This window comes from Schistocerca piceifrons, chromosome 5 (assembly GCF_021461385.2).
Source record: "Schistocerca piceifrons isolate TAMUIC-IGC-003096 chromosome 5, iqSchPice1.1, whole genome shotgun sequence".
NCBI lineage: Eukaryota > Metazoa > Arthropoda > Insecta > Orthoptera > Acrididae > Schistocerca > Schistocerca piceifrons.
This window is the reverse complement of record NC_060142.1, coordinates 646254301-646279096: the sequence shown is the minus strand read 5'-3', so window position 1 is coordinate 646279096 and position 24796 is coordinate 646254301. Positions and strand designations below refer to the sequence as shown.

The 24796-nt window shown below is 41.8% G+C and overlaps 1 protein-coding gene across 1 annotated transcript in view; it reads left to right on the top strand.

Moving 5' to 3' along the window:
* The window catches only part of LOC124799176 (lachesin-like), a 930642-nt gene that overhangs the window by 697390 nt on the left and 208456 nt on the right, over positions 1-24796 (top strand). The window contains exon 6 of the mRNA XM_047262712.1: positions 18842-19138. Coding sequence (XP_047118668.1) covers positions 18842-19138 — 297 coding nt within the window. The remainder of the gene's footprint in view (positions 1-18841; positions 19139-24796) is intronic.

The window sequence follows — 24796 nt, the reverse complement described above, 5'->3', positions numbered from 1 at the left end:
TCTCCTGCAGATTGCTGCAGATTTTAATGCTGGGCCATCAACAAGTGTCAGCGTGCGAACCATTCAACCAAACATCATCCATATGGGCTTTTGGAGTAGAAGGCCACACGTGTAACCTTGATCACTGCACGACACCAAGCTTTACGCCTCGTCTGGGCCCGTCAACACCGACACTGGACTGTTGATGAGTGGAAACATGTTGCCTAGTTGGACGAGTCTCGTTTCAAATTGTATCGAGCGGATCGACACGTACGGGTATCGAGACAATCTCATGAATCCATGGACCCTGCATGTCAGCAGGGGACTCTTCAAGCTGGTGGAGGCTCTGTCATGGTGTAGTTCGTGTGCAGTTGGGTGATATTGGACTCCGTATACGCCTGTATGAGTTTGACAGGTGATTCGTACGTAAGCATACTGTCTGATCAGCTGCATCCATGCATGTCCATTGTGCATTCCGACGGACTTGGACAATTCCAGCAGGACAATGCAACACTCTACACGTGCAGAATTGCTACATGTTGGCTCCAGGAACACTGTTCTGAGGTTAAACACTTCCGCTGGCCACCAAACTCTGCACACATGAACATTATTGAGCATATCTGGGATGCCTTGCAATGTGCTGTTCAGAATAGATCTCCAACCCCTCATACTCATATTGATTTAGGGACAGACCTGCAGGATTCATAGTATCAATTCCCTTCACCTCTGCTTGGGACATTAGTCTAGTCGATGCTACTCCGTGTGGAGCATTTCTGCGGGTTCGCTGGGCCCTTCACGATATTAGTCAAGTGTACCAGTTTCTTTGGCTCTTCCGTGTAGTTTAAGGGATGGTTAAGGGGTGGCCGGACGACCTTTCTTTCGCCAAAGCAGTTCCCCATCCCTTCCATTCCCCCTCCCTGGACGTAATGTGTGCACTCTGTGTGCGTGTAGTGTTCTTCATGTGAAAGTGACCGGAAGTTTTCTAATAGTTCGCCAGTCGCGAAACTGAGGCGGCCGTGGGTACTAAGCCGGTGTTCGCCTTGTGGGATGTGGGGAAACCACCTAAAAACCACATCCAGTCGCACCGGTCACCAACCCTTGCCGATAACCCGCTGGGCGGATTCCATCCTATTTCGGTGCCCCTCCCTGACCAGCAAGCGTTGCTTTTCAACGTATGGGCGTACGAGCTGGTTAACTAGCGGATACGGTACGAATATGAATCTAATTTCTTTCTTCCGAGCAAATATGTACATCTAGCTGATTCTGTTTAGGCCGTAAGCTTTGCCAAATACACACCTATGGCTGCCGTAGCTTCTTTATTGGATCGAAATTTCTTTCAGCAATAAATCTCTCTACATATAGAAATATTTTATATAGTAATGAAGTTTTAATGATCACACCGATAAGATCAAGATGTGAGCGCGAAAAGTAGTGTTGATGGTAGTTCAGCTCTCCATTTTCACCCTTCAATGCGACATACCCTCTAAGACAAAAATAAACGATGCACCACGAAGGAAGTATCCGAATGCAACCAAAATTGCTAGATGCTGTGTGCGTGTATAGAGATACCGATGACTATAGTTTCAGACAAACTGGGTGATTTACTCAACAGAAAGAGCTTCACAAATTGAGGAAGTCAATAACGCGTTGGTCCACATTCGGCCCTTATGCAAACAGTTATTCGGCTTGTCATTGATTGATAGAGTTGTTGAATGTCCTCCTCAGAGATACCGTCACAAATTCTGGCAAATTGGTGCGATAGATCGTCAAAATACCGAGCTGGCTGGAGAGCCCTATCGATGATGCTCCAAAATTTCTCAATTCGGGAGAGATCCGGCGACTTTTCTGGCCAAGGTAGTGTCAGGCAAGCCAGAAAACAAGCAGCAGAAACTCTCACCGTGTGTGTGGGCGGGCTATACCTTCCTGAAATGTAAGACGAGGGTGGATTACTATGAATGGCAACAAAACGGAGCGTAGAAAATCATCGACTTACGGCTGCGCTGTAAGGGTATTGTGGATGAGAACCAAAGGGCTTCTGCTGTGAGAAGAAGTGACACCCCAGACCATCAGTCCTAGCTCTGGGGTCGTGTAACGGGCGACATTCAGTTTGGTATCCCATCGCTGTCGGCAACGTCTCCACAAACGAATTCGCTGCTCATTGGGGTTCCAATTGATGCGGAACTCATCACTGAAGCCAATTATACCCTAGTCAATGAGATTCCAGGCCGAAGACGTGTCCGGAGACGCCCTGAGCAGTGATGGCACGCCAACCTGAATGTTGCCTGCCATATGGCCCGACAATCACAAGTAATCGGGTAGGGTCTCATTTATTTTCGTAGCAAGAACCGCTTTGGTTGCCATCCGTGGCACCATTACAGCACTGCGATATGTTGACGACATTCTACGTCTCGGTATGTTGCCATTCATGGCAAGCCATCCTGAGCTTACATTTCAGCAAGATAATACTCACCCGCTCACGGCGTGAGTTTCTAATGCTTGTGTCCGTGCTTCCAAAACCCTGACGTGCCCAACGAGGTCGCCGGATCTCTCCCCAAGTGAGAAAGTTTGGAGCATTATGGGCAGGACCCTCGCACCAGCTCGGAATTTTGACGATCTAAAGCGCCAGTTGGATAAAATTTGACATGATGTCCATCAGGAGGGAATACAGCTCTATCAATCAATACGCAGCCGAATAACTGCTTGCATAAGGGCAAGAGGTGGACCAGCGCGTTATTGACTTGCTCTGTTTGTGATCCTACGACTCATCTTAGAATATGGGTTAAAGAGGGGCAAGCCTTTGGTTAGCAGACTTACAGAAGCTTTTGACAATGTTGACAGAAATACTCTCTTTGAACTTCTGATGGAAGCAGGAGTAAAATACCGCGAGCGAAAGGCTATTTACAACTTCTGCGGAAACCAGACGGCAGTTGTAAGAGTAGAGGAGCATGAAGGGAAGCGTTGGTTGAGAATGGAGTGAGACGAGCTTCTAGCCTGTCCCCGATGTTAATCAATACGTACACTGAGCAGACAGTAAAACAAACCAAAACAAAACATTGAGTAGTGACTGAAGTTCAAAGAGAAGAAATAAAAAGTTTGAAGCATGCCGATGACATTTTAATTCTGCCACAGATAGCAAAAGACTTGGAAGAGCAGTTGAACAGAATATACAGTGTCTTGAAAGGATGATATAAGATGAATATCGGTAAAAGCAGAACAGGTATAAAGGAATGTAGTCGAATAAAATAAGGTGATTAGATTAGGAAACGAGGCAGATTAGTAGATGGTTTTGGTATTAGGATAGCAAAACAACTTATGATGGTCGAAGTAGAGAGAATATAAAATGAAAACTGATAATGGAAAGAAAAGATTTGTTAATGTCGAACATAGACTCACCTGTTACTAAGTCTTTTCTAAAAGTATTTGTATGGAGTATAGACGTGTATGGAAGAGAAACATGGACGATAAACATGTTAGACGAGAAGAGAATAAAAGCTTTGGAACGTGGTGATACAGAAGAATGCTGAAGAATGGATGGGTAGCTCACATAAGTATTGAAGAAATATTCATATCTACTTTACATTACAAGAAATAAAAATTGCGTTATATGGGTCTACCTTTTTGAATAACCCAGTATTTTCAGGAAGACTATACACCATGTCGTTGCTCCCGACATGTACAGGAAACATATGAGGACAAATTCGAGGACATCAAGGTGTTTATACACACTCGCGAAGCGAACACAAGATCCGAGATGGGCGCCGAGTGTGATACAGAGGTATATCTCTATCACAAAGAATAGTTATTTAACAGTAAATAGTGTATAGTTTAAATTTATTTTGTTTTTTATGTCCATTCTTCCCATGAAATAGAATATTCGGCATTCGTAAAAGCCAGCAACGTAGGCAGAAATTTTACGTGTTACAAACATCGAAAATTCTGTTAAAATTTTCTTAATAGTGTAACGATACTGTTAATAGTTTAACTAAAGTCTACTCTCCCTTTAAAAGTGCAATTAAAGGTTTCTAAATCTTATTTGAGAACACGTTTCGTGTTAGTTACTAGTTAGACAGATAATGATGAGGTATTGAACAGAATGGGGGAGATAAGAAGTTTGTACCACAACTCGACTAAAAGAAGGGATCAGTTGATAGGACATATCTGAGACAACAAAGGATCACCAATCTAGTGTTAGAGTGAAGTGTGAGGAGTAAAACTAAGAGAGGGAGGCCAAGGGATCAATAGAGTAAGGAGATGCACAACAGTGTAGGTTGTAGTAGTTATTCGTAGATGAATAGGCTTGCACAGGATAGAGTAGCATGGGAAGCTGCATCAAATCAGTCTTCGCACTTCCTGTACACCTTACTCATGAATGAATCATCCAGTTTTTCTGAAATTGTGATCATTCATTTGGCTGTACATGTACAGCACATGTACCGATTTACATCCTATAGTTACTTCGTGATGACTCTTTTTGGTCTTACAGTGTAATACTCGAAAACATGAATGATTTGATTGTCAACTTGGTTACAGAAATCTGCATTCTGGCAGTTCCGGAAACGTTCCAACATGAAAATCATATAGTCACCATTCTGGAAATCACTGCCACGCAATGATTTTTTCATCCCAAGAAAGAGGAAGAAGTCACTGGACACTATGTTCGGGAATGAGTGGGACAAGGCAAAATTTGGTAGCCCACGGAAGCTACGTGTGTGACGATATCCCGTGCATGGCTGTGAGAGGTAGTTAGCATTCTTGGAACATGGCGAGTGGCGACTTTCGTTACAGTCAAAACGACGTGCAAGATGTTCAAAACTGATACGTTACTGACTTACATCTTGTCCACTGTCGCCTCAATTCTGAGACGCTTGTTTTCGAACACCGGAGCTTCTACATCCCTTACGATTCCGTACTTCTTGCAGTGAGATGATCCGCCATTTCGTTCTTCTCATCAAAGTTGTTTGACCACACTACGCCACCTAGCAACTGTGTTTTATTAGGAAAAATTTTTTTCCGGTCGTTTCCAGCAACTACGCAGCGACTGTTGTAGCGCTGTTCCTCTTCAAATGCAGGAAACCAGTTACAACACGGTACTCCACCGCATCACAGTTTTGCACTACTTTCGTTTGGCTTTCTAGCGGCGTGTGACGGTACTGTTGTGCGGTGACGTCATTGTGTATCGTGACTGCAGACATGTAACTCCAAATAAGCTTAAATTTAACTAGGTAACTAGTTTTTGGAGGCGGTAATTAAAAAGTTATGACTACCGTTGCTCCGTGCAACTTGTTGGTGTTTTTCAGGCTAAACTGGACTGAAACTGGCTTCGTATTCTAACTTCGTGTGTCTCAACTGTGATCCCGAACAATGTAACGGTTTTGATTAAGTAAACACCGTATGTTAAAAAATTCGCCGAATGAATCTGAAATTGTACAACGATATTTGAAATGGCTTTTTCCAAATGAAATAGAAAACCTAAAAAAGCAATACTAAATAAGCTGTCCCGTGAAATTCTGTATTGTGTACTGCAGTGAACATTGCTACAATAGGTGGCAACAGAGTGCTTGACCTGTAGTTCCAATACACAAAGCTAACAGAATAAAAATTCTTCATAAAATTACAAACTGTATTTTGAAAGAATGGATGTCCAAAATGCTTCCATTGAAACCGCCGTGTAAATTTACGTATGCAAACTGTCTAAAGTTCTAAACACTAAATGACACACACACACACACACACACACACACACATACACACACACACACATACACATGCACGCACGTACGAATGTAACGTTGTTCTGTGGGAATGAGGTTACCTGTGGCAATGAAAACTCGGTACTGCTCTAAAGTGGTGGACTTTAAAATGTAGCGCAGGAGCAAACCAACTAAAGAAAAGGAAGCCTTGCGCAACTACAATGCAAATAGGTGAAGCTATACAGAGCAGATTATGCTTTACTTTTAGCCACTGTGTTCGGCGAAGTGCAATGCAGCATCACATAATTACGGAACAAAATTTTCGTAACAAGACGGTGGGAGGTACTGCATTTATTGACTGACTGAAAAGAGACTACAAAACCTATAGTATAAAATTCGGGTGCCTTAACAATTACAATCGTCTTTACAAAAATCACTTCTTATTTTAAAAAATATTACTCTGCCAAGAAATTAGGTTACGGAAAAGGTAAAGGATTGGTAAAGTTGTAGCTTCTGAATGCAAGTCATGTGAACAGATAATTTTGCTTCGTCACGATTCAACGGTCCAACTAACTAACCCGAAGCAATAAAGATAAATGCTAAAACTAGGATTTTTTTAAACACATTATGAATTACGCACAAGCAAGCAATGAAACATGTAACCCGTCTTTACATATATGTTTCCTCTTTTTTTAAAAAGAAAGAAAGAAAGCTAAAATTTATTCGAACTGGCCATGAACAATTTCAACATTTCATATAAATCACTAATTCTCTTTTTAAAGCACAAAAATTAAATAAGAGAATAGGAAGAGCCATTGGAATATAGAATTATATGCAAAGTATCAAGGCGCTTTATTCAAAGAGTTTCTAACGAACGTCCGTTTTGTTTAATAATTATTATATTAACACAACGCACGTATTTTTAACATCTTTCGCGTCTGTTAGTCTCCTCCATTTGTGAATCTTTGGCAACTGGGAGCCTTTGTGTTCGAGATTTTAGTGTCCAAATTGTTTTGAATATTCCCGACTCTTACTTTCATCCGCCACTGCATGAAATAGTTAACCTCACTTAAACAGGGTTAATTAAAAGTAAATTTCTTTGACTTTCGATTTGGACATTTTTTCCCGGTCCCAAGTATGAACATCCTTCATAGTAAATTATATCAAACAAACTGCGTTGAATTAACCCTGTGACCTCTAAAGGAATTAAATCGGTGTACGTGTGCTACGCAAAATCAAAGATATCAATTCGTTATGAAACACGAAGCGGCCGGCTACTAACTGTTAATGTGCATGTTAGGCAGCAACCGATAAACAACGCCGCTAGCTGATGGTAATAATTTGAATTTAAACTTACTGACGGCAGTGAAAGATAGAATTGTGTCGCCTGGCTTTCACGTATCTCGACGAGGTGAAGAATAACGGCTGGGCATAGAAAAAGGACATTACACCTTCGCTGATCGTGGAAGTACCAGGAGGCAGCGATAGGGGGCGTCAGAAGTGACAACATTTCCTGAAACTCTGCGCAATTCTCAATTTGGTCTTTACAAAACTATGTTTACAACTTCTCAGTAGCTTGACTAACACCTGACTCTCGCACTCACTTCATTCTGAATTCTCGCTGGGAATGACAATGCGACTCAAACCGAAGATCACACTGTTTGTGCGCAGGACCGTGTGGAGTAACATATCCATCGTTAAGCTATGAAGTGTGATATATCCAATGAAAATAGATTCTCTTTCATTGCATACCAAAACTAAGGTGTAAAGCCTACAGCTGCTAGGTCTCCCAAATATCCACCTACAGCTTTCACAAAGTCATCATTGGATTCCAAATATCTCCTAGCAACAAATTGAGTTACATTTGGAAATAGCATTATGTGTTAATGGGTGCCATCACCTCAGGTTTTTAATAGAGAATTTTGTGTGTAGGGTGGGGGGGGGGGCTCTAACTCATAGCATTTTAGGAAATAAATCTTCCACAGCTACACTGTATTTGTTTATTTATTAAGTCACAACTAGCTTTAAGGCTGAAGCCCCATTATCAGTTGCTCATTCTCCTTGTACCAAGACCTAAGTTCGTACTGTGTTTCCTGACTCCTAGAGAAGGCTGATTGAACCCTTGACAGAGGCACCTCGGCCGTGAAACCAGTTGTGACTAAATATACAGGGTGAGTCACTAACTATTGCCACCCAGAATAACTCCGAAAGTATGATCGTAGCTGAAATGTTTGTGGGACAAATGTTGTATGGGACAACGGGGGCCATAATATGACGTTGGTTTTTTGTTGTCCCACAAACGTTTCAGCTTCTATCATACTTCCGGAGTTATTCTTGGCATAAAGAAATATTGTGTAGCTGTGTAACAGTTATTTACTGTATAGCAGAAGTGCTTTTTACAATTGGTATTTCACGTCAGATAGATTTGTGACCAGATGGACTGTCCTGATGAAATATCACTTTATGTTCTTTCCTTATCCCGGACCCTTCTCACTATCTTCTCTCCGCTTGCATAGTTTAAATTCGTGCTTAATCGGGGCTTGGACCCGAACTTCATGCTTATCCCGGTCAATCGCCTTAACAAATAGAACACCTGAGCACCTCTCCAGCACTGACACCGACCTTCATCGTCACGAGGCTCGATTCATGATGTGTCACGTATCTTCAGTTGTCACTACATATTTACTATGTTGCAAGTTCAGCTTTTCTGTAGGGCTTGCAGCCATATTATTCAACTCGTTGTATCTTCATTGCTTTCATCCTCATTAACTCATTCATTTTTTTCTCATTGCATTTCAGTTCATAGTTTTCATCATTATTAATGTACATTTCAACCTCAGGCCATCAAGTAATGTAATGCTATATGTATTGACAGAATAATATTTTTTGTAGTTATGAAACGAAAAAATACGGATTTGACACACATTTTAACAGTTCAGTATTTTAACGGTTCTGTACTATGATCGTAGATGTTAACAAAGTATATATAGCTTATTAGAGGTGATGTTGCATTTCATTTTTATTGTTTTACTTTGATTTTTTTCTATGGTCGCTTTTCGTATTGTCATATTATGTTAACAAAGTTTTCGAGATAGAGTTCATGTTCATCCACACGAAATTCTAAACATCGTAGTAAAGAACTGTCAAAATACTGAACTGTCAAAACATTTGTCAAAAATGTACTTTTACATATCGTAATTACAAAAAATATAGTACTTACCATGACATGATAGAAATAATTTACTACAGAAGCACTATGGTCGCCATTTCCAACTAGACGTAAGTACCAATGCAAATGTGAAGATAAAAATTCCACAATTTACGTAAGGATAAACTTACCAATGTTATTTTCTCAGGTCACTTGATAATTACAGTGAGCCTAAACAGGGCTGTCGTGTAAAACATGTAATTAAAATATTTAGTAAAAAAATACATCATAACATTTTTACCAGATGGGCGTTGCAGTATGCGTAGTCTCTGTAAATGCAAAGCATTCAATAGTGTTTTGTTACACACTTTGCAACGTAGTAAAATGAGAAGTATCCCTGATATATGACGGAAATAAATAGCCATGAGCTTCCCGATAGACGAAAACAACTTCGCTTTTGAAACTTCCTCACAGATTAAAATTGCATGCCAAAGTGAGACCCTAACAGCAGTCAAATGTTCAAATGTGTGTGAAATCTTATGGAACTTAACTGCTAAGGTCATCAGTCCCAAAGCTTACACACTACTTAACCTAAATTATCCTAAGGACAAACACACACACCCATGCCCGAGGGAGGACTCGAACCTCCTCCGGGACCAACCGCGTAGTCCATGACTGCAGCGCCCTCGACCGCTCAGCTAATCCCGCGCGGCGAACCGCAGTCTTGCTATACGCGATGATGCCCTCCCTTAGTGAACTGCCTTCACGACTCACGACCCACGCTCACAGCCTCTCGGTGCAGGAGGAAATTTTCAAAAGATCGAGACCAACGATTTTTTTTCGTTTTTTTTCCCTTTTTTTACCCATTACTTTCGCTGCTGGTACGTTACTGATGTCAGGTTTTGGACGTCTGTCTTACTCGCAGAAACACAGCCGGCCGCTGTGACCGAGTGGTTCTAGGCGCTTCAGTCTGGAACCGCGCTGCTGCTACGGTCGCAGGTTAGAATCCTGCCTCGAGCATGGATGTGTGTGATGTCCTTAGGTTAGTTAGGTTTAAGTAGTTCTAAGTTCTAGGGGACTGATGACCTCAGATGTTAAGTTCCATAGTGCTTAGCGCCATCTGAACCATTTTTTGAACTCGCAGAAACACAAATGAGCTCTGGATATAGTTGAGGCATTTATTTCTGCATTTAACAAAGACAGTCTCCACCTGAAGTAATTTCATACTTAAAGCACTACGTAAAATGGAAACCATATTTATTTGTTGTTGTATGACTATGGCCTACAGCCTGAAACACTGTATTCTGAAGTTTCTAGGAATTTTCGTATGTATTATTCGATAGGGAGGTAAGGCCACGTTTGGCTTTCGACACCAATTTCTTCACTGTTCAAAATGAAGCAGCAGATTCCTGATACACGTTCACCAAATTTGATCGCATTTCTCTCGGTGACATACAACCCATGTGAGAGAAGTTTAGAGAGCACTGATATTTCAGTTTATACCTTTCAACGAAACACACAACATGATGACATTTAAAAGCCAAGACGTAGGTAAACAGATAAAATAAAGTCATTGGTGTCAATATCACCTCTGTTCGAGGCAGAGAAACTTCCTTCCTACCCTCTTAAACCACAAAAACAAGACGAAACAATCATCGACTGTGCAACTGGAGAAGCGATACGATCTTACCTATAAAAGGACAGAGTCCTGACCGATAGGGACGCTAGAGCAGGTGATTCTGTCTGTCTATTAGTCATATTGTACACCAAGTACAGAAATGAAATTGTAGATTAGGGATTAACGTCCAGCCAGGGACAACGTCATGAGAAACCAAGCATAAGCTTGTATTGATGGAGAATGAAGATGTAAATAAACATTCTCCTTTCAAGAAAACTGTCCTGCCGTTTGCCTTAAGACACGGAGAACCAAAATGTCGTTGGTCAGATGAGAATTTAAACCCTGAATCCTCGTAATTTTACTACATTGCCTTACTTAACCACTGATTTACGGACTGAAAATCCGCTTCAGTTGCTACTGTTTTTTAAATTTATTCCGCGACTAGTTTTGAAGCTTAATGCTTCATCTCCAGGTGTTACCAAATAACTATGAAAACATAAATATGTAGCGGTAGGGCCAAACAGTCATTGGCGATCACAGCCACGTCAAAGAAACGCAGGGGAGCGTAGGATTGGGAATTACAGCGCCTAGAGAGCCTATATAGGGAGAGCCGCCATGTTTTTACCAGACTGCGCGCGGGATGTTCAATTACGTAGCGACGCAAGCAGAAAGCTAGCCACATCACGAGTAAAATAAGGCAGGTGTTTGATGCATGAGACCGAAGCAGATCTTCTAGCTTAATACTCGGTACATGATTAAAACAAATGCCATTCGTCTATATTTATATAGGCCTAATAAATATGTGAGCAGATCGTGTGTATGTCTGCCGAATTTCAAAAGCTGCATTTTATGATGCTATATAAACATTCACAACTGATTAATGAGAAAAAGATGTTTCATTTAATGTATCTCAGAGTACATGATGCTATTTCAGATCTTTCCGTGCGGATATTCATCGCTGAAATTGGTAAACTCTTGTCTCTTTCCGTCCCCACATAATGTATTTTAAGTGTGTGTCGATCTTATAACATTTTCTTATGTTGGCGTAACATGTCATTCTGTACACAATTTTAGGAACTCTATACCTCAGAAAGTCGGAAAATATCAATACTTAGGTACTCTACTGAAACAGCAGAAAGTAATTCAAAATAGGTAACTGAATATCCACACCATAATTATAATTTACAGGAATGTGAGCAGCCAAGACTACAGAGCCAAGTGCGAGTCGCCAGTAGGAAGTAAGCAGACTTAGGGCTCCGTATACATGTTAAAACACGCCGTGTAGCATGAATTGTCACTCTAGAAGCATTAAAAGTCTAGAAAATAACGTTCAAAAAAACCTGGATCGCCCAGGATTCGATCTCACGACCTCTGAATTACAAAGTTAAAACTCTACCCATGTGTTACAAAGCCACGATAGTATTACTGTAGTGTTCATATGATTTTACTTTCATGGAGGCGATGTAAAATAGATTGTTCTGTAATTTTTTAATTTCGTTTTGTAGGCTTTATAAGCACATAAAAAGAAATTGATTGTTCGACACACAAAGAAACCAAACGAGCTTTCTAACAGTTTCTTCATTTCTTGAGAAAACGAGCATCTTAACTTCGGTTTTAGCACCCAACAGCGGAGCAACCAGGCATTCCTCTTGACTGTCCTTGATAATTTTGTAATTCATATTATCAGTGACGCTCAGTAAATCACTTTAAATAAAAATATTGCCTCTAAAATTGCTGTGAAGTTCTAAAAGTATCGTCATAAATCCGATCAACAGAGTGATTGTAAGGTAAATAGAACCGGTAGAGATCATGCAAAAGTCTTTCAATATTACCTTATTACAGCCTGCACATAATTGTACAATGGAATTGGTGTTCGAAGCGTTGAAGAGAACCAATGGTACAAAATCACACACGGTATATACTTATACTAGTACCAAGTCAGCGTCAGTTTGGTAAAAACATAGCGTCCTCAGCTCTTAGCCAATCAGCGACGCTATCACCATTGGCCACTCTCTCCCTCTCTCCCTCTCTAACAGCGCCCACCTGGTCAGCACTACACAGAATTGTCCAAAATTTTATTCATCAAATGTAAGTGGATGTGAGTAGGTCTGCTAAAGAAGGTGACGCAATGGTGCCACTTACAGCAATGAAGGAGACACATGGCTGCTAGTCTGCCTTCTCGTACACTTGGAACTCACGGTACATAACAATCTGCAGTGACGGTTTTGACTCTAGACCAGACACGAAATTATATTAGTCTGATTGGCGGAGAGTAAGTACCGGACTAACTATCTTCTTTCATTTTCTTACGACAATAATAAAAAAAATTCCATACACAGTTACTGGTTTCGACATGGCAGCTCATTCTTCATCATGAGCCGAAATGCGAGAAGATTTGAATGCAGGACGCCGGTATCTCGAGCGAAGGAGTTCCAGAGGGTTGAGGTCGCGACTCTGGGCAGGCCAGTTCGCTTCAGGGACGTTATTGTGCCCAACCTGTTGCCTCACAGATTCCGCATTGTGGCCGAGCGCATTGTCATGCTGATCGTCATCGTCTGCGTATTGTTCGTCTAATGTATGCCGTACACAATGCTGAAAATGTGTTGATATCCTTCCGGATGTAGCGTCTTATTAAGCCGTTAAGGGGACTGTACTCTAGCCACTAGAAACCCCCCCCCCCCCCTCCGCTCCCCATACCGTAACACCCACTCCTCCGTACTTTAATGATGGCAGGTAACATTATCCTAACCGAGACGTATCCATCAGACTGTCACAGGATACAGAGTGAATTGTCACACAAAGTCACTGGTTTCCAGCCATAGACTGTCCAGTGGCATCCATATTTGTGCTACCTCAAGCATCACTTTGCAACGCTTATAGAAATGTGAAGCTAATGAGAAGCTGCTCGAACACCGTACTCGCTTATTTTTCACTCTCTTTTCACAGTCATTGTGCCCCGCTGGACTGTTGGTAGCACTTTGTAACTGAGGAGTGATTCCTTCCCCAAATCGTTTTATACTTTCGCGTCCGCCTTTTGTGACGTCTCGCTGTCAATAATTCAGTACGTAGGGGTATCCGGAAACTTTTGATAATATAGTACAGATAGTTACTTGTCACATTTTGCGGGTTCTGTAACGATTGATGTAGCATCATCTTCGATATTTACAGACAGTCTAATGACGATCGCCAGTTGGTGGGAACTGCTAACGCATTTTGAAATGATTTTTCGATTTATCTCGCTATAAAGTAGAGGCAGGTGTTGAACACATTTTTTGAATTTCGAAATGAAACAGTGGTCCGCTGTGTGCTTAATTTTGAGGTACACTGTAGGTAAAACATTTTCATCGGCAGGCAGTGTTATGCGCAAAGATCTCATTATTCACATTTTTGTACTCGTATGTCTCGTGTATTAATAAGATTGGCGATTAACTTTTGAGTGCCATTTTATGTTAGAATAAATTTTGCTGTCTCTCAGTGTCGCTATAGTTCAGCAATTCTGGATATGAGTCTCGCTGAATTTTAGTTTCCCCACATCTCAGTCGCTGCTTCTCAGTTTCATTACATTCTGTAATGTAACCATTTCACCTGTAATAATCGGCCTTCGGTTGTTGCACCTTCGTCGAATCTGGCTGTAAGTTTGTTATATAGAAGTAGGCTATTTTAAATGATGTGGTCTACAAGAGATTTGCAGCTCACACACTTTAATCGCACATTTATCTTGAATAACCGACAATTTATGGCCAGATCGAGTCACATCCGTCATAATATATGCACAGATAAACAGTTAGCCACAGACTACACTCAATTGATGCCCTATAATATGATTGTTCTAGTGTAGTAACCTAACACAAATATAACACAAAAGTTCTTCACGTGTGACAAACACAGTCACTGATTAAATTTCTTAAACCACTGGTCTTCCAAGTAGACAGTCATATCGAAACGAACGCACTGTGCACAGTAAGTATAAACTTCACAGTCCAATGCTATTGCCACAGTTTGTATTATTGGAGTTTGGAACAATCTATAATAATGATTACACATTCATTGTCCAGTTAATTGTTTAAGAATTAAAAAAATGATTTTCTGGCTGCGAAATTTAGATGAAACTTGGCATATTTTTCGACTTGTCATCTGTGCTAACATATCTTCTGCATATTTCTTCGTTTGGCGGACACAGATGTTGCCCCTTTCAAACTCACCGAAGACTCACTTAAAATGGCTTCTGATGAGTTCCTTTTATACGATTACTGTAATTATAGCTATGTTAAACTGTTGTTGCTTATGGTATTTTCAAAACTCACAATTAACGATATACTTTTCTGAGTAACTGAACAGTGAGAGATAATCGTTTTAACTAGTACTTTGAGGAAAAATAACAGTTTCTACTGAAAAACGCTGGCTAGTTCGCCTAGATGGAGAATTCTGTTTCAGTAATAATATTTTTACTTAGGATGTTAATTATCCTGAAACTAAATGTTTTCGTCATTACTTTTAGTGATACTTAACTTACATATAAAATATACTTTCTCAGGAAGACAGTAATGGGATACAGCATGACGACATCTAAAATAACTGGTATTTTGTAATTATCACAGTTGTTACGTAAACTAGTCACGCCAATGGATTATAATTAACCAAAATAATGTTGCAGATAATAAGGTTAGATTGGCTAAGCCTTATGTTAATATATTTAAGATTTTTGGTAATGTGCGCATGCTATATAAATGGTCATGTCGAAGATATCTGCAAAAAAGAAACATTATTTTGGGGGAAGAAAAACATAATAGCTGGAAGGAATCCAAATGCTTTGTTACAATCTCACAAGGAAACATCGACTAAACCTTATATTTTAAGGAGAAGAAAGTACACTTGCATGATATCAGTTCCGGCAATCGATCCCGTTAGAAAGTTTGGGCCGTAATTCTGATAGTAAACAATTATGTCCATCTGAGAGTACAGCTGTTAAACTTCACGTGTACCAGTTGTTTCTAATTCTGTGTGCCTTACTACAGCTGCCTGATGCCCGACGAATAAACACAGGCAGTGCAGATTTATTATAAAATTAAGTCAACAATTTTTGATTTACGATATAATCGTGCCAATCTCGTTGAAGAAAAACTCAAGGCGTTGAAAAATAATTCAAGGCGTTTTTCCAGAGAGACAGAAGTATGCCGTTGTCAAACCCCTGTTTAAGATAGATGATAAGAGAGATGCCAACGACGACCGAGCTCTTACACTGCTTGACACTGGACTCGCATTCGGGAGGACGACGGTTCAATCCCGCCTCTGGCCATCCTGGTTTAGGTTTTCCGTGATTTCCCTAAATCGCTCAAGGCAAATGCTGGGATGGTTCCTCTGAAAGGGCACGGCCGACCTCCTTCCCTGTCCTTCCCTAATCCGATGAGACCGATGACCTCGCTGTTTGGTCTCTTCCCCCAAAAAACCAACCGACCATCTTACACTGCTTGTATCATTTTCCAAACTTTTTGAGAAGGTGATGTATTGTGGAGTAGTATCTCACATAAGCAACAATAATATCCACAGCAAATCACAGTTTGAGTTTCAGAAGAATTTATCTACTTGACAATGAGGTTTTACAGGGCTCAATGTTAGGTCCACTACTGTTCCTCATATATTTAAATGACCTTCCGACCGATGCACAATAAGCAGACTTACTTATTTTTGAACATGACACTAGTATTGTAATCAGTCTGAGCATACATACAGAAATAGAAGAAAATGTTCTCCGAAGTACCATTGACTGCTTTTCTGAGGATGGACTCACACTCAGTTTTAAAAGACACAACGTATTTAGTGCTGCACATCTAGAGGTGCTACATCAGTGATAAGTGTAACAAATCGTGAGGAAGTAATAAATAGGATTAGAACCTCGAATTCCTTACGTTTCTATGGTGATGACAATTTAAACTGGAAAATTTACATTTTGGAATCCCCAGATACACTTAGTTCAGCCGCATTTGCAGTTAGAATGATGGGAAATCTTCGGAAGAGACAAATCAGTAAGTTGACATATGTTACATACTTCCATTCAGTAATCTCGTATGGAATAATGTCCTGTGGTAACTCACCTTGAAGAAGGGAAGTCTTCATTGCTCAAAAACGTGCTGTAAGAATAACATATGGTGCTCTCCCACGATCATGTTGTGGATATCTGTTCAAAGAGATGGGGACTTTGACTACTGCTTCACAGCATATTTAGTCCCTCATGAAGTTTGTTGTAAACAGCCGATTACAGTTGAAAAGGAACAATGACAGACATGCTCGTAATGACACAACTAAAAGGAAAAACGTCATTCATTACTCCGAATTAAGGTTATCTTTAACACAAAAAGGCATACACAAAACAGAAAGTAAAACTGTTGATCACTTTCTCAGTGTTATGAAATATCACACAGATTAAGGTTATATTTAACACAAAAAGGCGTACACAAAACAGAAAGTAAAACTGTTGATCACTTTCTCAGTGTTATAAAATATCTCACAAACAGAGAATTAAAATTTGAAAACAAACTGAGAATGTTTCTCATTGACCAGTCTTACTTCGTAGAAGAATTTCTATTACTCGAATGTGTAAAAGCTGATGCGCAAGAATTAACTCACATCCGTATTTTTTTAAGTTATAAATGTCAACATGCAGCCACATTTCCTAATTAATTTGTGATGTGAATGTAAATTGTCTCGTTCTACAACACTTAGATTTATCGTGAAAAATGACCCATGGAACGCGAAACTAACTAGTGCATCTCCTGCAAACGTACCTTCACTTTAGCAGCGCTAGCTTTAAAATCCAAAGAAAATAACGTACAGCAGCGATGTCGATAAATATAAAGTTCTACGCTACCTGCTTAATGACACACTCATTAGTTTCATTCATTTGCACTGCAGTTGTGAATAGCAAAATAAAAGTATTCAAAGGAATGAGATCGCTGGCTGCAGCTACTCATTAAAAACCGCACACCTTGTCTCAGTCAACAAAGCATGTTACCACTGTCAAACCGTATTTCATAAACCTCTTACTGTGCACGGTAGTTTGTGTCATAAGCGGCTACATTTTGTGTGTGTGTGGGGGGGGGTGGGGGGGGGAGGGGAAGAGGAGAGTGCGCACAAGTTTAAAAGCTTTATTTTACAAAGGTCAAAACTGTGTACAATAAAAATTGGGACCCAAATTTTCGTGCGGGACCCACTGCTGAGGATACAAATAAATTTGGACAGCATTGTCTGTGCAGTGCAGCGATCTGGTACTATATTTAGGTTAAAATTAGCAGTTGAAATCTAAATAATATTTATTTATTTACTAGTCTCGGCTTATGTTACAACCATCTTCAGAATAACGTATGTTCTTTGAGTAGGGTCCGCCTGTAGCAAAACTCAATTTTGCTTTTTGTCCTAGACACGTTTTACTGCAGTTGCAGCAATGAAACATGTCTGGGACAAAAAACAAAATTGTGTTTTGCTAAAGGCGGACCCCACTCAAAGAATATATGTTACTGTTAAAGCAAACACAGACAAAAGAATGAGATTTTCACTCTGCAGCGAAGTGTGCGCTGATATGAAACTTGCTGGCAGATTAAAACTGTGTGCCGGACCGAGACTCGAACTCGGGACGTATGCCATTCGCGGGCAAGTGGTCTTATTGAAACTGTGTCCGGATCGAGGTTCCAACTCGGGACCTTTGGCTTTCACGGGCAAAGTGTGGAGGGTAGGAGACGAGGTACTGGCAGAAGTAAAGCTGTGAGGACGGGACTTGAGTCGTGCTCGGGTAGCTCAGTTGGTAGAACACTTGCCCGCGAAAGGCAAAGGTCCCGAGTTCGAGTCTCGGTCCGGCACACAGTTTTAATCTGCCAGCAAGTTTCACAGACAAAAGACCTTCAACATCAAGATGATCATCTATAGAGCTTTTGGTCCCGAATGGCTGGTGCTGGCGGGTCCTCGGTTTTCTCCTGATACCGTGATCGCACACTGGGTGGCGAGACGGAGGAGCCGCCAGCACCAGTCATAGGGGGCCAAAAATACTGAAGATGCTTTTAACATAAGGAAACTCGTACATAAATAAATATTATTGCGATCTCGACTCTTGACCTAGAGAGTTTTCGGGCTATTATCTTGCAAGTTGGCCTCTTCCTCCTCATGATATGAGGCCTAGTTGTTGATGCCTCCGCCGGCCGTGGTGGCCGAGCGGTTCTAGGCGCTACAGTCTGGAACCGCACGACCGCTACGGTCGCAGGTTCGAATCCTGCCTCGGGCATGGATGTGTGTGATGTCCTTAGATTAGTTAGATTTAAGTAGTTCTAAGTTCTAGGGGACTGATGACCTCAGAAGTTAAGTCCTATAGTGCTCAGAGCCATTTGAACCATTTGTTAATATGTGTGTCGTGTGTTGCAGTCCCGCCGATGCTATGGATCCCGCACCAGCTGGTGGGAGCGCCCCTGGGCTACAGCGTGACGCTGGAGTGCTTCACCGAGGCGCACCCCACCTCGCTCAACTACTGGACTCGCGAGGACGGCAACATGATCCACGACTCGGCGGGCAAGTACAGCATCTCCAACACGGCCGGGTCGCCCGCCTACAAGACGCACATGCGGCTCTCCATCATGAACATCCGCGAGGCCGACTACGGCACGTACAAGTGCGTCGCCAAGAACCCTCGCGGCGAGACGGACGGCACCATCCGGCTATACAGTGAGTGGGCGCTGCTGCGCCGCGCTCCAGCCAAAGCTCGCGCTCTCGCCACGCTTACCTCCACCAGGACCAGAGCAACGCGAGGGGGCCTCTCCTTATACTTGCAGTGTAACAGCTTCACAATTACTTCAACACGGAGAGAGAGTTGTAACAAGTTATTTCCACCTGAAAAGTATTTACACTGTAAGGCAAAAATAAGGTGTACCATGAACCAATAATCCGAATGGCACGGAGGTTGCTAGATGAACAGACAGACAAATGATTACGATTTCAAATAATTTGAATGATTTATTAAAGAGAAATGAGCTCCACAAATTCAGCAAGTGGATAACACACTGATCCACCTCTGGCCCTCATCCTCGAAATCCCGAGCTGCTTGGAGTTCCAGGCCGTAATGTTCCAAGCATTCTCAACTGGGGAGAGACCCAGCGACGTTGTTGGCCAAGATGGTGACTGGCACGCCCGAAGATCAGCAGCAGAAGGCTCTCGCCACGTGTGAACGGGCATTATCTTGCTGAAATATAAACCTAGGACGGCTTTCCATGAAGGGCAACAAAAAGGGGCACAGTAGTCGCACTGTCCATATGCTCTAGGGGTGTCACGGATAACAACTAAAGCGATCCTGCTATGAGCATCACTCCTCCTTGTTTGGTCATATGGCGACAGACAGTCGCGCAGCTTCCTCACCACTGTATGAGGCGTCTTCACACACGTCTATACTGCTCATCAGGGCTCATCACTGGAGACCATTGTACTCCAGTCAATGAGACTCTAGGTCGAAGACGTGTTTGGAAAGTCCCCAGACAGCAGTAATACCAACCTAGCTGTCGTCCGCTATACTACCGGACAACCAGGACTGATGGTTTGACGTGTCATTTAATTTCATAGTGTCACCCCTTTGGTTGCCAGCTGCGGAAACCTTACAGTACAGCAGTACGTCGATGTTATTCTACGCCCCTTTCTGTTGCTCTTAATGGGAAGCCATCATGGGTTTACGTTTCAGCAAGATAAAGTCCGCCCGCAGACAGCTCGTGGTCGTGCGGTAGCGTTCTCGCTTCCCGCGCCCGGGTTCCCGGGTTCGATTCCCGGCGATGTCAGGGATTTTCTCTGCCTCGTGATGACTGGGTGTTGTGTGATGTCCTTAGGTTAGTTAGGTTTAAGTAGTTCTAAGTTCTAGGGGGCTGATGACCATAGATGTTAAGTCCCATAGTGCTCAGAGCCATTTGAACCATCCGCCCGCAGGACGGGCACGAACGTCCAACCAAATCAGAATTTTGACGACCTAATGCGCCAATTAGACACAATTTAACAGGATGTTCCTCAGTATCAAATTCAACAACTCTGTCAATCAATGGCAAACCGAATAACTGCTTTCATTAGAACCAGAGGTGCAGCAACGCGTTAGCAATTTGCTCAATTTGCTGAGCTATTTCTCTTGAATAAATAGTACAATTTTTCTGAAATTATAATTTTTGGTTTGTCTGTACGTATACATCATACCTACCGATTTCTGTTCCATTCGTGTAATTCGTTCGTGGTGCGTCGTTTTTTATGTATGAGAATGTGTATTTAGGATCCAGCTGGTGGACATGAATTCTCGCTCCCAGACTTCATATTTTCATTTGCAGCATATTAACACTACAAAAGCCATCTGTAATACAATTTCATGCTTGACATATTTTCGCTACAAAATATACATCAAATAATACCATTTTGCAATACTGTTAAGACGTGCGCGACAAATATCTTCATTCAGTACAGTCTAACGTTCAGTCTCAGTGCAGTGGGTAAATTATTGTTAATATTTACAGCCAATACTCGCAGTCTGCTCTCATCCATTAGAGCTCCCACGATTACTCAGTCAGCTCCAAAGTTCGTGAGCGAACGCATATGTAGTATGCAACAGTGAAGGTTATGTACAGTGAAAAGTTGAAATCGGACCTACTAAGTGGAAGAAACCTGTACTACGTGCATCTAGTGCATACAGAAAACATGTGGAAACATGAAAGTGTATAAAATGACCGTAAATGTAAGAAGCACGCAATCTTATCTTTTTAAAAAGCTAGGTAAATTAAGTGAGCTGCCAAAATTCTACAGATCTCCTATAAAAATATGAGTAATTAAAATCATTTTTGTACAACTTATAAGGCTAGGTGCAAGTTTCACTGCTTCTCTTAATACTCACCAGCATTATACACTGAAGAGCCAAAGAAACTGGTACAGCTGCCTAATATCCTGTACGGGCCCCGCGAGCAAGCAGAAGTGCGGCAACAGGATGTGGCAAGTAGTCGACTAATGTCTGAAGTAGTGGTAGGGGGAACTGACACCATGAATCCTACAGGGCCGTCCATAAATCCACAAGAGTAAGAGGCGATGGAGATCTGGAGATCTCTTCTGAACAGCACATTGCGAGGCATCCCATATATGCTCTATAGTGTTCATGTCTGGTGAGCTTGGTGGCCAGCAGACGTTTTTAAACTCAGAAGAGCCACTCTGTAGCAATTCTGGACGTATAGGGTGTCGCATTGTCCTGCTGGAATTGATCAAATCCGTCGGAATGCACAATGGACATGAACGGATCCAGGTGGTCAGAAGAATACTTACGTACATGTCACCTGTCAGCGTCGTATCTAGACGTATCAGGGGTCCCCTTCACCCAACTGCACACGCCCCACACCATGACAGAGCCTCCACCAGCTTGAACAGTCCTTTACTGACATGCAGGGTCCATAGATTCATGAGATTGTCTCCTTACTCCTACATGTCGATCAGCTCGAAACAATTTGAAACGAGACTCGTCCGACCAGGCAACATGTTTCCACTCATCAACAGTCCAGTGTCGGTGTTCACGGGAACTTTTTCCGGAGATTTGATGTTTTACCCGATGCCTGTTATTCACGGTTCACTCGTGAAATGGTCGTACGGGAAAATCACCACGTCATCGCTACCTCGGAGATGCTATGTCCCATCGCTCGTGCGCTGACTATATAACACCACATTCAAACTCACTTAAATCTGGATAACCTGTCATTGTAGCAGCAGTAATCGATCTAACGACTGCGCCAGATAGTTATTGTCTTATATAGGCGTTGCCGACAGCAGCGCCGTATTCTGCCTGTTAACGTATCTCTGCATTTGGATACGCAAGCCTACACCAGTTTCTGTGACACTTCAGTTTATTTAAAACGTTGCCAGCGATTTTGAAGTCGGTTGATACCTTTAGTTTCGTCATTTACGACGATGGTTCAAGTGGAGCGTTCTAGTGCCCGACAAATCTCTGTAACAGTTCTGCAGCGGATGCTATGAAGTCCTTCGTGCAAATTATCAATCACGTTGAAGTCACAAGGACTCAAGTCCGTTCCGTGTGGTAGGTGGTACACCACATCCCCACCCCCGCCATCGAACGTGTCAGTCACAATCTGCCTCATATTCATCCGAGCACAGTTTTGCACAATTATGGGTAAGTCCTGCAAAACGTTTCTCCGCTCCTTTCTCTAAACTGTTCGCAGTGTATGCTGAAAAAACTAACACCTTACAGAAACAAGTGGTGACACTTTCTGCACGACCCACCAGTCATTTTGCATGACTAAACTCGTCACATACGGAAGGGTATAGTCCCATCGAATGAACAAATCATTCACAGCTTGTGCCATACGTGCCAGAGTTTTGTCCTGCAAAATGACGGTTGTGTAGTGCAGAAAGTGTCACTCTGCTGTACCCTTCACCAGATTCTCGGACTTAAGCCCTATGCCTTCAACTTGATTCCTAAGATGAAAGGAGCATTCGATTCAAAGCCGTTACAGACATTCGTTGGGCGGTAGGTCACTCCACCCGAACCACCAACACAACTGGCGCTGCTGAGTGTAACCTACGACCTCCAAATCGCTGTCAACAGCTTATCAACAGTACTGATGACTACTCTGAACGACAGTAAAATCTTTGAAAAAAAGCCTCTATTTAGTATAAGTTGTGAATAAATAGTTGTCACTATTAAAGTTTCAGTTCTCGTGATCTTCTTTTTATTATAGACCACTGAAAATTTCTAATATGGAAAGGAGGAAGACTTCTGGTAGATTTTCATAATATCTACTTACAGAATTCGAAAGTCAGCGCCCAGATGTCATTTCGCTAAAGCTGCACGACACATTTCTCATAAACACTCGAGAACATTTCCTTAGGAGATCAGAAAAATTACTACAGGTCTTAAGCAAAAAACGTCTCCATCAACTGATAGATTTGTCGGTAGCTAAGTGGCGTGATAGTCTTTCGGCTGCGAAATCTCTGGTTCGATTTTCTCTCACAGCTTATGTCCACTTTTATTTAATTTCTATACTATAAAATGAAAACATCAAATAACAAATGTTGAATCATAATGTTTTAATAAGACATTTCAAAATTATTAATCGCATGAAAGTGCATATATTGACAATTAATTAAAATTTGGTACTAAACGTCAAATAGGAAATAAAATGTTTCTTTTATGTCCACAGACTGAACGGTGTTATTTATGTGCGTAATTAGATTCGTAAAAATAAGCGTTCGACATATCTGTATAAAATGTTAATTTATTTTCAAGTGGTTAGTAATAAAAACTATAAATATGTTATTTTAATTTTAAAAAAGATTATTCAGTATTCGTTAATTAACATTTCTCTTTGATAATAAATATAGAATTACCGGATTTTTACGCCATACATTGAGCTCCCGGCGATTCTCTATGAGCGATGGAAATGTTTTGCACTTAAAAGCGCTCGTAAATCTTCTGACCTCCATAGATCACTTTAGCGAGTTTCTTTAACACTTGTGTCATACTGCTTTAGGAGATTTGTGTTAGGTTGTTGAACTCCAGATGTTATAAGAATGAAGTTCCCCTTGTGCGTGGCCAGAAGTCACCGCCAGGGCCGTCACACCTAACGTTACCCGGCGTATGACTCCCGGAAGTTATTGCTACATGTAGCTTATGGTGCGAATGTAGACACCATATGTGACCAGTGTGGTACAGGCAGGTGAATAATTAACAGGGCGGCACGTCGCGAACTAACTGGCTTTGGACTTGGGTTGATAACTGGTGCAAGCCGTATGGGACATAATTAGGTGGGATTACACGAGAAATGTGGCTGCCAAGGTTAACAGTGTCTCTATTCTCGTAGAGACACGACGTTCGCACGCGGTAAATCACCGCGCAGGACGAGCACTGTTGTCTAAGGAACGGTCATCACATGATCTGCTGTGAATGACATCGACGGCAATCTGAAAGTGGAGCGCCACGGACCCATTGCTACCAAGATTGTACGCAGGCAAATGCACCACATAGGCCTCACCAGCCGACGACCAGGGTAACATTCAATCCCTCCCCACGGATTTTCACCACTCTCAAGGCGACCACACCTACTCTTCAACATCGGTTTCGTCCACACGTATTTTGTGTGCAGCCATTGGCCAGAAATGAGAAACACGAAGGTGAGAGCTGCAGTTGCACAAGCGTTTAGAAAAAAATAACATCTTCGGCACGGGTCGGGAGAGGCATGAGCTATTTAGATTAACGTAGTCTCCATGCTGCGGTTGGTGCAGCGGTAACAGTACCGAACAGTAAGCCGAGGGCCGTGGGTTCGAGTCCCTATGTGTAAACTTTCCAATTTTTACGTTACTTACAGATAC